This window comes from Sinocyclocheilus rhinocerous, unplaced genomic scaffold (assembly GCF_001515625.1).
Source record: "Sinocyclocheilus rhinocerous isolate Xijiao unplaced genomic scaffold, SAMN03320098_v1.1 scaffold2132, whole genome shotgun sequence".
Taxonomy (NCBI): Eukaryota; Metazoa; Chordata; class Actinopteri; order Cypriniformes; family Cyprinidae; genus Sinocyclocheilus; species Sinocyclocheilus rhinocerous.
This window is the reverse complement of record NW_015648610.1, coordinates 151,019-164,186: the sequence shown is the minus strand read 5'-3', so window position 1 is coordinate 164,186 and position 13,168 is coordinate 151,019. Positions and strand designations below refer to the sequence as shown.

Sequence of the window (13,168 nt, the reverse complement as noted above, 5' to 3'; positions counted from 1 at the left end):
CGCTGCGGTCGTTACTTTAAATGCGTAACGTTAATTAGGCTATGAAAAAATGCTCCAAACATTTTTCTAAATTAACTTAATAAAAAAACGAAACAAAATATAATCACTTTGCCATTACATACAAAACTGAACTATTTTAATAGCTGAAACAGTAGTATAAGCTGTTTTGGGAGAAGGGGGAAAAAAAGACAGGCTCGAGTCGGTAATTCTGATAAGTTGTCGGACAAGGGCCGGGCTAGGGCCTAAATTTGAGGCCCGTGCAGGGCTCTAAAAGATCTCTGTATGTAATGCTCTAAAGAAGTCTGTTAAGCCAGTTGAACACGTTGGGTGTGAACTGCTGGACATTGTTAATATTCATGAGCAAAATTTTGGGATTAAGAAGGTGATGTCAATGCACGTAGATGCTGGAGATAATTATACAAAGTATGCTCCATTTATTACTATTGGCGTTGTGTCTCTGCCAGGACAGGAGGAAAAATTTTCTGTGAAAATCCTGAGAGACACAGGAGCTGCTCAATCCTTTTTGCTGAAAGGATTCTTCCACTATCAAGTCAAACTGCAAAACGGGTAGATGCATTGATTAGGGAAATAGAAATTACCTTCTTAAATGCCTCCTTACACAAGGTACCTTTTAAAGCTGATCCTGGAAATGGTGATGTGATTGTTACAGTTCGAGGGTACTGGGTACTGACCCACCAAAGACTGTCCGATTAGAGACAAAACGAAGATGCACTTGTTTCATGAGAATAACCCATTTATTGTCACCACTCAACAGACTGTGTGGTCGTAGCTGTGGTCTTTCTACAAAATAAAACAGTGACATAAACATGAATATACATAATATACATGATAATAGTAAAATAAATTATAACAAACTGGCAATAAAACAGCACAATAGATTAAGCTTAATAATTAAACATGAACATTATTAGCAAAAGATAGGTAGCAATACAAGGCAGGCTGTAATTTTTATCTTATACGCAGCGCACAGCTGTAACTTGACACCTTATTAGAACCGTGCCGCTTGTGTAGCACCACTCTGTCTGAGCTACGAGAGCGCATGCGCGTAGAAAGTTAAGTTTACAACAGTTTACCCGTTAGATATAAAGAAATGTAGCAAATCTTGTTTCAAACGGGAACATAACTAATAACAACAAATGTAACTCTAGCACTCACAAGATTGAAGATATGTATACAAGCATATAAGCAACAGGGTTACAATGTTTACAATGTTACATGCTTATTATGAATGCACGCATACACGTATAGATATCGTTACCTCACAGGCATAATAACTTGTTTACAAAAGTGGATTAGTCTCTCATCGACTATATAATTATCGATTCAAACTTACTTTTGCATTCACGCACAACACTTTGTCCAAAAGGCGATCTTTAAACAGTCCATAAACAATGATGTCGCAGAAACTTAAGCGTCCGACCCCGTATACCGCTGCACTGAACTTCAGTCTCTTTGAGGGCGGGGGAGATCACGTGGTCAAGGTTTATGGACGCTGATTGGCTCAGGTGAAGTGGTCTGTGTATGTACGTGTCTCAACATGTAGAAGGAGAGATTTAAGAGAGAGGTTAGAATAATAGAAACCCATAGCCTTTTTTACAGCCGCTCCCAGATTTCCGTAAGGAAATATGTACTTATACAAAAAGGCTTCTTTTCTATTGTGGAATTTACAATGACTTTAATCAGGAATAGCAGGTAATTGTATAAGGCGTGCAACTGGTCGAGTGTAAGCCTTTTCTCCCACCTGAACCTTGGCTGTCCTCACTCCAGGGTATACTTCCGACACCTTTCCCACGGGCCAGAGAGCTCTGGGTAGCTGCGGGTCAATGATCAGCACTGTAGTGCCAACCTGGATGTCTGGAGTATCATTTTGCCATTTTTGACGACTTTAAAGACCTGGGAGGTAGAATTTGAGGTAATGTCTCCAGAATTGGTCCGCAAGGATCTGGCTATGGCGCCATCTGCGTCGGCTGACCAGCTCGGACTCGGGGTATACTGTCAGGGGGAGTGAAGCATCTGGCCGCCCCATTAGGAGACAATTTGGAGTAATGGGGTCAGGATCGGAAGCATTAGATGAAGTATGTCCCAGTGGTTTGGAGTTCAAAATTCCCTCAGTCTCTACCAGCACAGTTTGAAGGACCTCAAAGGTTACTGATTGAGTTCCTAGAGTAACCATCAGTGCGTTTTTCAAAGAGCGGATTTTTCGCTCCCAACAGCCTCCAAAGTGTGGTGAATTAGGTGGATTGAAATGGAATTCGAGCTGCTGTTTGGCCAGTTGTCTCTGCAGATCTGGGACAAGAGCTGTATAAGCTTCCCTTAGCTCTCTCTCACCTCCTCTGAAGTTCGTGCCCTGGTCTGACAAAAGTTCATAGGGTTTTCCTCGTCTAGCCATGAAACGCCTGAGGGCCATAAAGAAGGAGTCAGTTTCCAGACTGTGGAGGATGTCGATGTATACTGCTCTGGTGGTGAGGCATTTGAAGATTATTCCCCATTTCTTCTCACTGCGCCGACCCGTTCTGACAGTATAAGGACCGAAGCAGTCCACGCCAGTGGAGTAAAAGGCAGGCTTGAAAAGATGCAGTCTTGCTGGAGGGAGGTCCGCCATTTTAGGTACCTCTGGGTTCTTCCTCCATTTCTGACACTGCACACACTCTCATTGCAAACGTTTGATGGCCTCTCTTCCACGCAGAACCCAGTATTTACGGCGGAGTTCAGCGAACACCCTCTCAGGGCCTGGATGACAAAGTTTAGAATCAAAACTTTGAATGATAAGTTTTGTGATGGGGTGCCTTGGATCCAGTACAATAGGGTGCATGTTGTCGGGCTCCAGGTATGGACTATGTCGTAAACGTCCGCCGACTCTGATTAATTTGGATTCACCATCGAGTTCCGGGGCCAGTGCTCTTAGTCGGCTGTTGCACGCAAGTGGTTTACCAGCCCTCAGTTGTTCTAAGTCTGATGGGAAGCATTCCTGCTGTGCTTGCTGCAAAACACTAATCTCAGCTCTTCTGTAGTCACTGGCTGTGGGATTACTATCAGTCGCCCCCTTGAAGAGCTGTGGACTCGATTAGCTCCTTGAGAGTCTTAAACTGACTGAAATCAGAAGGTGTGAAGCAAGTGAGGTGACATGTGGCCAAGTATGGTGACCCATACTTGGAATTAGTGCTCTGCATTTATCCCATCCAAAGTGCACACACACAGCAGTGAACACACACACACCGTGAACACACACCCGGAGCAGTGGGCAGCCATTTTTTTGCTGTGGCGCCCGGGGAGCAGTTGGGGGGTCGTGCCTTGCTCAAGGGCACCTCAGTCGTGGTATTGAAGGTGGGAGAGAGCGCTGTACATTCACTCCCCCCACCTACAATCCCTGCCGGTACGAGACTCGATTCCGCAACCTTTGGGTTACGAGTCCGACTCTCTAACCATTAGGCCACGACTTCCCCTACAATCATCTCCGGGCTGGCTATGATCAAGGGCGTGTTTCTGGAGTGCAAAGACGGCGCAGCAAGGGCTGCAGGTGGTGCCGAAAGGGAGGACCTGCCATTCGTACACACTGGGTAGTTCCTGTACGTTTAGATCTCTCCAGAGGAAGCGCAGGAGTGGTTTGTCCTCTGGGAGCAGTCTAACTTGGTGGAACATCCCCTTGATGCTGACTGCCACTGAATGTTCCCTGAATCTGAGTAGCACAGCAAGTAGGGATGGCCCCAACACAGGTCCTGGGAGCAGAAGCTCATTCAGGTTTTGTCCGAGATATTGGAACGAGCAGTTGAAAACTATCCTCTTTTTCCCGTTGTGCTGCACCATGTGGTGTGGGATGTACCAGGAGCAAGATGTGTACAAGAGAGCAGGTACCAACCTTATGAAGTTCATTACTGTCTAGTTTCTCTGGACTGGGGCTTTCAGGCCACAGATTGGGTGGATTTTTGGCCAGTCTCCTTTCAGTGGCCCTCAGCTGCGATAAGACGGCTTCTTTAGGTGCTTTGAGTTCGGGCATGTTCTTGACACGCAAGAGAGGGGTTGCATATCGTTTGACACCATCCACCTCAACCCTTATTGCTTTGCTTTCCAGAAGTTCCACCGCCTCTTGGTCCTGTTTGGATCTGATGCACATCTTTTCGTTACGCCAGGGTAGTACGTCCATCTGCCATAATTTCTCTACTTGCTGGTAGAGATCAGATTCCGGGAATGAGACTGAAGTGAAGAGACAGTGTTGTTCAGTCATGTCCTTCCGTAAGTGTTGGACCGGACCCTGTAATGTCGAGCCAAGACGTGTCTTTATGGCAGCTGGTCCCCCTGGAGGCCCTAGCCTAACTGGTTCACAGGAGTGATTAGATGGAGGTAATCCGATCCAATGAGCAACACAGGACAGACCGCTTCAAAGTCATGCAGTGGAAGTCCTTTAAGGTGCTGATATCTCTCCCTCAGTCTTCACTTGGTGTGAATGTTCTGCCAAACTTAACTGTTAAGCAGTGAAAGCACCTTTGATGTGATACCTTTTAGTCGGCTGAGCAATTGGCGAAATCACAAATGAGACTGCTGCTCCTCGGAGAACTTGTAGCTCCTGCCTGATTGTTCGGAGTGGGAGGTCTTCAGGATAACCTTTGAGGCCCAACTGATGAGCTGCACTGTGGAGGAGGATAGTTCTCTCTGATCCATCATCCTGAATTGCGTATGCATTCATCTTCCTCTTGCCATTTCTGAGAATCACTTTGCTGATTTTAAGCAGAACCTTCCTGCTGGTAGGCGGTTTATGAATCAGGAGAATCTCATTCATGGTGTTGAATAGACAGCTGTTGGTACAAGCAGTTTCATCTTGAACAAGCTTTGGATTCTCTGCCTTCCCAGCACTTATGTCATGCAGAGCCATAAGGTGCCAGCTGCTGCACTGTCTGCAGCGCATCTTCAGGTTACATTCTGCAGATTTATGAGTTCTGCCACAACGCCAGCATCTATTGTTGTCTTTGACCCAGCTTCGTTTTTGGTCCTTAGTAAGCTGTTTGAAGTTGCTGCAGTTGTTGAGGGAGTGCTTACTGTTGTCACAGTAGGGTCTCAGAGAACTCCTAGATGGTGTAGAAGACGGTGCAGACTCAGAAATCGCCTTCTCAGTACCCAGAAAAATTGTGGTGCTTTTAGTGGCTGGCTTAGAGTCTCTGAAAGTCTCTCTTGTTCGTGTCGAGGGCCCTCTGCGCTGATTGCTTACGAACCTTGTAGTGTCCTCTTGAACTTCAATTTCGAACTTCAACCATTCTGCAAGATCCAGAAGAGTAGGGATGGGTACACGATGTAGATGCGCAAACCTCCGAAACCCTGATCTCAGGTCTTGGGGAAGCTTCCCAAGCAGCCGAGACACATGAGAACCACACTGTAACTCGAGAGTGCCCTTCCTGCCTAATTGCTCCAGCATGCCAACCAGTGAACGGACTTTAAGAGCGAAAAGACGAAAGGCCTTCTGATCTCCACTAACAATGCTTGGGCCATCCATTAACTCTGCAATCCGCTGGAGAGCCAGTTGATGTGGCTGGCCATACTGTTGGTCTAAAGCAGCCATTGTCCTTGTGTAAGGATGTTGAGAATGGCAGTATGAGTCAGCAATTAGTAAAGCCTCCTTTAACTTCAGATGGTCCATCAGTATCTGAAATTTGAACCTTTCCATCGCATTAGCTGGGAGGACATTCTCCAGAGCAATTTTCAGCCGCGAGAACTCTTTTGGGTTGGGATGTATGAAGTCAGGGATCGTAGGAGTGGAGAATTGGAAGGGTCCTGTCTGTGGGAATAGTGCACGTCGGATCTCTGACCCATTTGTGGCATATAATGGTAGGAGGAGCTCTGTTTGGTAAGGGGGGCGGATACTGGAGTTGGGCTGTGTGGTGGACTTTGAAACTTGTCCTCAGTCTGATGCTCCATTTGTAGTCTGAGGCGTTGAGCTGGCACGGGTCAGAAGCTCATTTCCACAGAACGTGCCTGTGGCTGGACGCGTGGTGCAGGTATAGGATGACTGGAGCTATGCTGCCTTGGAGGGGCGACAGGTGAAGGGGACTGATTTCCCGGACGTTGTTGATCCATCTGAATTTGTAACTGCTTCATCTGCTGCTTGAGCTGAGAAAGCTCCTTTGCATATTGGTCATTTGCGTTCTGGAATGTGTCTCTTTCCTGCTGTATCATCTGCAGGGCTATGCGGAGATCCTTATTCTCTCTCCTTATGATGTCTGATGCAGATTTATGCTCGTCGCCGGACCACTGTAGTGGACTGTCAGCTTCATAACCTGGTAGCAGTGGAGTAAAGCCAGTTGCGCCTTCCTCTGCTTCGTCGCCTTCAGCCAGTCTGGTTGAATGGATGAATGGTGACATGGGTTGTGTAACAGGCTTAGGGAGGGTGAATCCAGTGAGAACATACTCATCGTAACGTGCGGGAAGGGCCGTCTGCCTCCTGATGCGCACAGTTGGCTCATCCTCAGCATGTTGTGACATCTTCTATCTCTCTGGCAAGTCCAGGATCCGGCTCACAGGACCATGAAAAATTGGTTGGGTTTAGTAGCTCTTCACCATATAGAACTATTTACCGGCTCAGGGTACTGACCCACCAAAGACTGTCTGATTAGAGACGAAACGAAGATGCACTTGTTTCATGAGAATAACCCATTTATTGTCATCACTCAACAGACTGTGTAGTCGTGGCCGTGGTCTTTCTACAAAATAAAACAGTGACATAAACATGAATATACATAATATACATGATAATAGTAAAATAAATTATAACAAACTGGCAATAAAACAGCACAATAGATTAAGCTTAATAATTAAACATGAACATTATTAGCAAAAGATAGGTAGCAATACAAGGCAGGCTGTAATTTTTATCTTATACGCAGCGCACAGCTGTAACTTGACACCTTATTAGAACCATGCTGCTTGTGTAGCGCCACTCTGTCTGAGCTATGAGAGCGCATGCGCGTAGAAAGTTAAGTTTAAAACAGTTTACCCGTTAGATATAAAGAAATGCAGCGAACCTTGTTTCAAACGGGAACATAACTCGTACTAATAACAACAAATGTAACTCTAGCACTCACAAGATTGAAGATATGTATATAAGCATATAAGCAACAGGGTTACAATGTTTACAATGTTACATGCTTATTATGAATGCACGCATACACGTATAGATATCGTTACCTCACAGGCATAATAACTTGTTTACAAAAGTGGATTAGTCTCTCATCGACTATATAATTATCGATTTAAACTTACTTTTGCATTCACGCACAACACTTTGTCCAAAAGGCGATCTTTAAACAGTCGTAGATATGTGGGGTGTGTTAGAACGAGCCGTTTTAGGGGGCGTGGCAGAGTCTTAACTTTGATAAAGAATATCTCTTTGGTTTTGAGACTTTAGTCTTTGCAACTTCAGGGATCTTATCTATGCACAATCAGCTTGTAACACTCCAAAGAGAAAGGAAAACTTGAAATCGCATCATATGACCCCTTTAAGAGAGAGGTTAGAATAATAGAATCCCATAGCCTTTTTTACAACCACTCCGACCAACTGTCAACACATTCTGCTTGTACTACGACTAAACAACTATGGATGACACATTAATATTGCTTGTCTCCAAGTATTCAGAAATGTGTTTGGAAATGTAAAATGATATTTCCTACTGACACACTACAGCAAAAGATAGAAATAACTGACTTAAAACCATTTTTTAACTGGTGAAAATACTGATGTTCTAATAGTTTTGGCCACCATTGTACATCAAAGTAGATAGTGTTTATCTACTCAATATACAGCTGCCTATCCTGTTAGGTCCATCAGTACAAAATCTATTCTCAAAGCTTTAACTGACTTTATGTGAACATTTGGCATTCCCAGAGTTACCCAGACTGATAAGGGCTATCAGCTGGCAATTCACTAAAGCTTTGTGACAACTGAAAATCAGTCATAACATTTCCAGTGCATATCATACTCAAAGTCAAGGGGTCCTTAAAAGATTTTATCAAACACTGAAATTATTACTGCAGTCATATTGTGTGGAGCTTGGGTCTGTTTGGGAGGAGGGGCTGACATTGACACTAAAACCCAAGCTTTATGGTGTGACATGTTCAGGCTTGAACGTGGCTCTACATCAGCTTTTAAGTACACTACATTATTTCCCACATCCTTGAATAGCACATGACTGATTTTGTTATTGTGAAGGTATTTGTAAGCTTCCAAGTTTTTTAAATTGCTAATTTCCTTACCGTCACAAGCAACTGAATCAACAAAGTAGCTAAATATGTTACTGTAATATAATGCACAGCCATTTTTTTTTTTTAAATCGTCCTCACATTCCACTATTAAGGAAGGGACAGGTATGCTGATGTTGTCCTTTATAAGTTCTGTCAAAGTGTGATTCCACATCTTGTTATGAATGAATGACCATCAACACATGAGTATGTTTCACTCAATACATTTTTTTCTTTGGTACATAAAATGTTTCCAAATGTCCACTAATGGTGCTTCTGATGGTCCTTTCAGTGCAAATAAATCTGTGAGCAATTAAAAGGTCTACCACAGACAGAAAAACATCACACAGCTTTCTTCGGACAGATTCTGAGCTGAACACCAGCATCTTCTTTCTCATTCTTAAACATGCTTCAAGTCTGACTCACTTTGAGCAACTTCCCCTTTAGCTCAGCCTTGTCACCAAATTGCTGTGGCCTGAGGTCCACAAGCGTCTCTGAAACCAGTAAAACTTTATTTTAAAGGGGTCATCGGATGCCCATTTTCCACAAGTTGATATGATTCTTTAGGGTCTTAATGAAAAGTCTATAACATACTTTGGTTAAAATTTCTCAATGGTAGTGTAAAACAACACCGTTTTTACCTTGCCAAAAACAAGCCGCATTCATCGTGAAACTTGCTAACTAGCACGTTATTAGGAAAGGCGAATTGCAAAGATTCATTTTTAAAAAACCTTTTACTCACTTCTTCTGTAGGTGAAGCTGGATCATGAATGATTCGCGCGAACATAGTCACATTTAGGTAGATCAGGGGCGCATTCCCTTCAAAAACCAACGTAATCCACTGCGTCTTCAGCGGCTCAGATGTCGGGAGTAAATGACGACTGCTATGTTCATTATTACATCCAACAACAAAACACATCAATCGCTTAGGAGTCATTCTTGTCTACATCTGCTCCGGCGGTGAAACAATAGGCTTGTTTGAGATGAGCAAAATCTGCGTAGAACTGATCACAGGTGATCACTGCGAGATGCATGCTGGTTAGAAAAGTGTCTGACTTGCTCTGATGTCATGCTGACGTGTGCCAAAAAACTCTTGCGACGGAGAGGCGGCTGTGTCGGATTGCGCAGTCGAGCGCAGTTGCTCTCCACTGACTGCGCTGATCAAAAGCATGATGGGAAACGACTTGCTGACGACACAGCTTAATGCTCATTGGTTCAGACAACCATGATGCTGCATTCTCTTCTAAAATGTTTCATTTTTAAATCTGATATCATGTGATTATGTGTTTAAATTATTTATCCCAAAACACTATGACAGTGCGATCTCTGTGTGAGATATATGACTGTTATAGTTCTATAAAAATCTAAAAAACATGTTTGTATTAAAGTAAAAATGGATGATAAATACACATTTCCTATGGAATTAAATGGCAAGTGCTTTGGTTGTCTGGTTTATCATATCTATTTTAATATAAAAGCAACAGAGCTGAAATTATATCATGTTTATCATCAGCACAGCGCATGAGTGAGAATAACGTGATATCCGCCTTTGATTTCGTAGGTATCTGTTCCACTTCCGAGAGGTCAGAACTGTCCGTCTTGACTGCGCTTATTTCACTCCTCCCCTCACTGCAGCCGCCTACATTTCAGGCGAGGCGAGGCGCGGCGCATCTCAAACAAGCCTATTGGCGGACTGATGACAGCTCACTCAGGGCGGGTCTAAGGTAAGACACCAGTCCAGTCTGTGCTGAAACACTAGTGTCAATCAACTAGTGTGGGAGGGCCTGGGTCTGTGTGATGTCACACAGACAAGAAGCTGAGATTGGCTTGATTTGAGAAAGGGGTAATGATTTTAGTAGATTAAAAAAACAAACACTGGATGGATTTTTATCATTATAGGGTGGTTGTGTACACACACTGCCAACACACATTTATGTTCAAACAACATGTAAAAGTGCATGTCGCATCCGATGACCCCTTTAAGGACACAACAATGTAGCACTTTCAGAGAATAAATCTTCCTTTATTTGTAGTGTTCGATATTTAGAGAAAACCTTAAATTAATAAAAGTCTTTAGCTGTAAAAACAATTTGACTTCTGAAACAATCATATGTTTGGTCAAAATCATTTGGTCAACATCATTGCACACAGGTTTACATAATGTGCTCAGTTCAGTACAGGAACACAAGTGTGTATGAGTATCAGAGTAAAAGATTACCTGATTGTGTAGTTCAGTACAAAACAACAATCATCTCTTTATTGTCGAAACATATACATGTCAAATCATATTTGAAGGCTCGCAGTTCAGATGTCAAAACACCATGAAAATAAGAATAAACTAATATCAAACATATTTCAAATGTTTTATTCAGCAACAACACAAGATCTGCCCATGAAAGACTGCCTGCATTTGACTAATGCGGTCAAATCACTGGATGTTGCTTTTGAAGGGTGTTGATCAGTCACAGCGACGGAAGAAATGGAAGTGGTAGTCAGTAAATAAAACTTCAGCAAAGTTCAGATCGGTGTTACAATCTGCCAAACCCTGTGTGAAAAGAACACATACTGTATATACTGACAGCATATGGCCAAAAGATTTAAGTCATGCTGCTAGTCACACCATCATTGCTATAGACACATTTAATTTGGCAGTACCATAGACAGAAGTACAGTCTGTCCAATATTTCATATAGTTAAAGTCAGAGATAATCTTTGATTTTTAGAAGCCCTGTGTTTTGGTCCACTGAAGATATATTCTTTCTTGTTTCATTGGCTAAATGACTTGCACTCAAGAACACAACACTACAACACACTGGGCTTCATTCATGAAACAAGAGCAGAATGACTTTTTGTGTAAATCATTCTGGTGAATCGACTTTCTGAAATTATTAAGAATATACATTCATATAGGCATTATGGATTATGAAATGTTTTATGAATTATGTTATGACTTATTCTTTCAATATTACTCGTCTTCAGACTATGTAATCAATATTTTGTCATGTTTGATCATTAATTGGTTGTATTCATTTTATCTTACATAGTTAGTCTTTCTTTGAGTGTTCAGTACAACGAGTTTAAGTGTAAGACGTGTATCCTTATGTGCCCTTTTGTACTTTTGTTCTCTGGTCTTACTCGGAACATGTATCAAAGTTTGCAAATGTGTTAAAACCTCTTTGAGCTGTCCTCGCCTAAGGATGCAGATGTCTAGCTTATTTTAGGTCCAAAGGCGTGAAAAACACCAATGCTTTGTATATTTAAAGGGGTCATATGATGCTGCTAAAAAGAACATTATTTAAATCATTCTAATATGCTGATTTATTATTAGAATTATCAACAGTTGTGCAGCCAAATATTTTTAAGTTACGCCTTCTTTCTTTGCGTGAACGTTTGGGCGGCGTTATGCAAATCTTCTCACATCGTGACGTAGACATGTGGGGTGTGTTAGAACGAGCCGTTTTAGGTAGGCGTGGTTGACTCTTAACTTTTATAAAGAATATCTCTTTGGATTTGAGACTTTAGTCTTTGCAACTTTACAGATCTTCTTTATGCACCAAGAGCTTGTAACACTCCAAAGAGAAAGGAAAAATTGAAATCGCATCATATGACCCCTTTAAAGTCACGATCTGTGAGGTCATGGCTGGCCCTTGGAACATGGTGTGTTCAGATAAGCACAAAAGAGTAACTTACCCCTTTGCTTATCTGATCTTATTAAGGTATAAAAGTGTATAAACGGCACCCTTCCTCAGCACTCTCTATCATTCTCTCTCTGACTTCTACTTCTTCTTTTGGGGTGCCCCTAGATTTGGTTTAAGGTTTACTCTTCTCAGACCTCTTAGACCTTTATTGGTTTGATCAAATTTATCTAACTCCTTTTATTTGTAATTTGATTGGATTGAATATGATTATTAAAATGTAATGTTTCAGCTTCAAGTTATGATTTTCCATATTGCTTATTTGCATTTCTGAAAACTTTTGAATACATTTTCTCAAACCCTCCCGTCTGACGTGGATCTGACTTTTGCATCACATTCATTAAGCTGTTCTGATGTAAATCACTCTATGTAATATAATAATATTTCACAAGTTTGTTTGCCCATATAGCTAGGTAATCTTTAATATATTGAGGTTAAACTTATTTGGCTTGCTGTTCAAAGTGGAGGGGCTCAGGGAAGCGGCTTCAACTCGAGCTCTGATAAAACCCCCAGGGTCTACTAGTGCTTGGACGATAACTATGAATAGCAAGATACTTAAAGAGCAGGTCATATGGTATTTTAAAGGGTCCTAATATTGTGTTGGACGTTAAATGCATCTAAGGTCAGAAAACATTGTAATTTTCTCAGAATATACATTTAATATTAGAGTCATTTGCCAATGATTTCTAAACGATTTGTTCCAAGCAATTTCGGAGCAAACCCCTCCCTTACATAAGCCTACTCTGCTCTGATTGGTTAGCTGGCCAAGCCTGTTGTGATTGGCACAGAGAGGAGTCCTTGAGCAAGTTAGCGAGCGCTACCATTGACAAAGCACGCATAAAACAAACAATAATATAGTGCTCCAATCCGTTCTTATAATAATGACATAAAATACAAAAGACGCTCTGTCTTAACTTTTAATCAGAACGCAGAACAGCTGTATCTCAGGCACACCAAACTCTCTCGTCTCTCCCGCATTAACCCTATAAATGCCGGTGCATCAAAATAAACAGAAATTTCACAATGATTATAAAGTCTGTGCACTACTAGACCTGTCGCAATAATCAATATATCGACTTATCGCGCAATATATGTACATGACCTCAATAATTTTTGGTGACACAATATCGCCCATTATATTTAGGGCTATATATTTATATTAGTTTTGTACATTCCACTTGCGCCTGTGTCTTTTGCAGCTTCTCGTACATAACGTGGTGTAGTCACGAGGT

The 13,168-nt window shown here is 42.1% G+C and overlaps 1 protein-coding gene across 1 annotated transcript in view; it reads right to left on the bottom strand.

Moving 5' to 3' along the window:
* Positions 1-10,686: 10,686 nt before the first annotated feature.
* The window catches only part of myrfl (myelin regulatory factor like), a 35,768-nt gene continuing 33,286 nt past the window's right edge, over positions 10,687-13,168 (bottom strand). Inside the window, exon 25 of the mRNA XM_016514635.1 lies at positions 10,687-10,786. Within this exon, the coding sequence (XP_016370121.1) occupies positions 10,700-10,786 (87 nt within the window). The 3' untranslated portion in view covers positions 10,687-10,699. The remainder of the gene's footprint in view (positions 10,787-13,168) is intronic.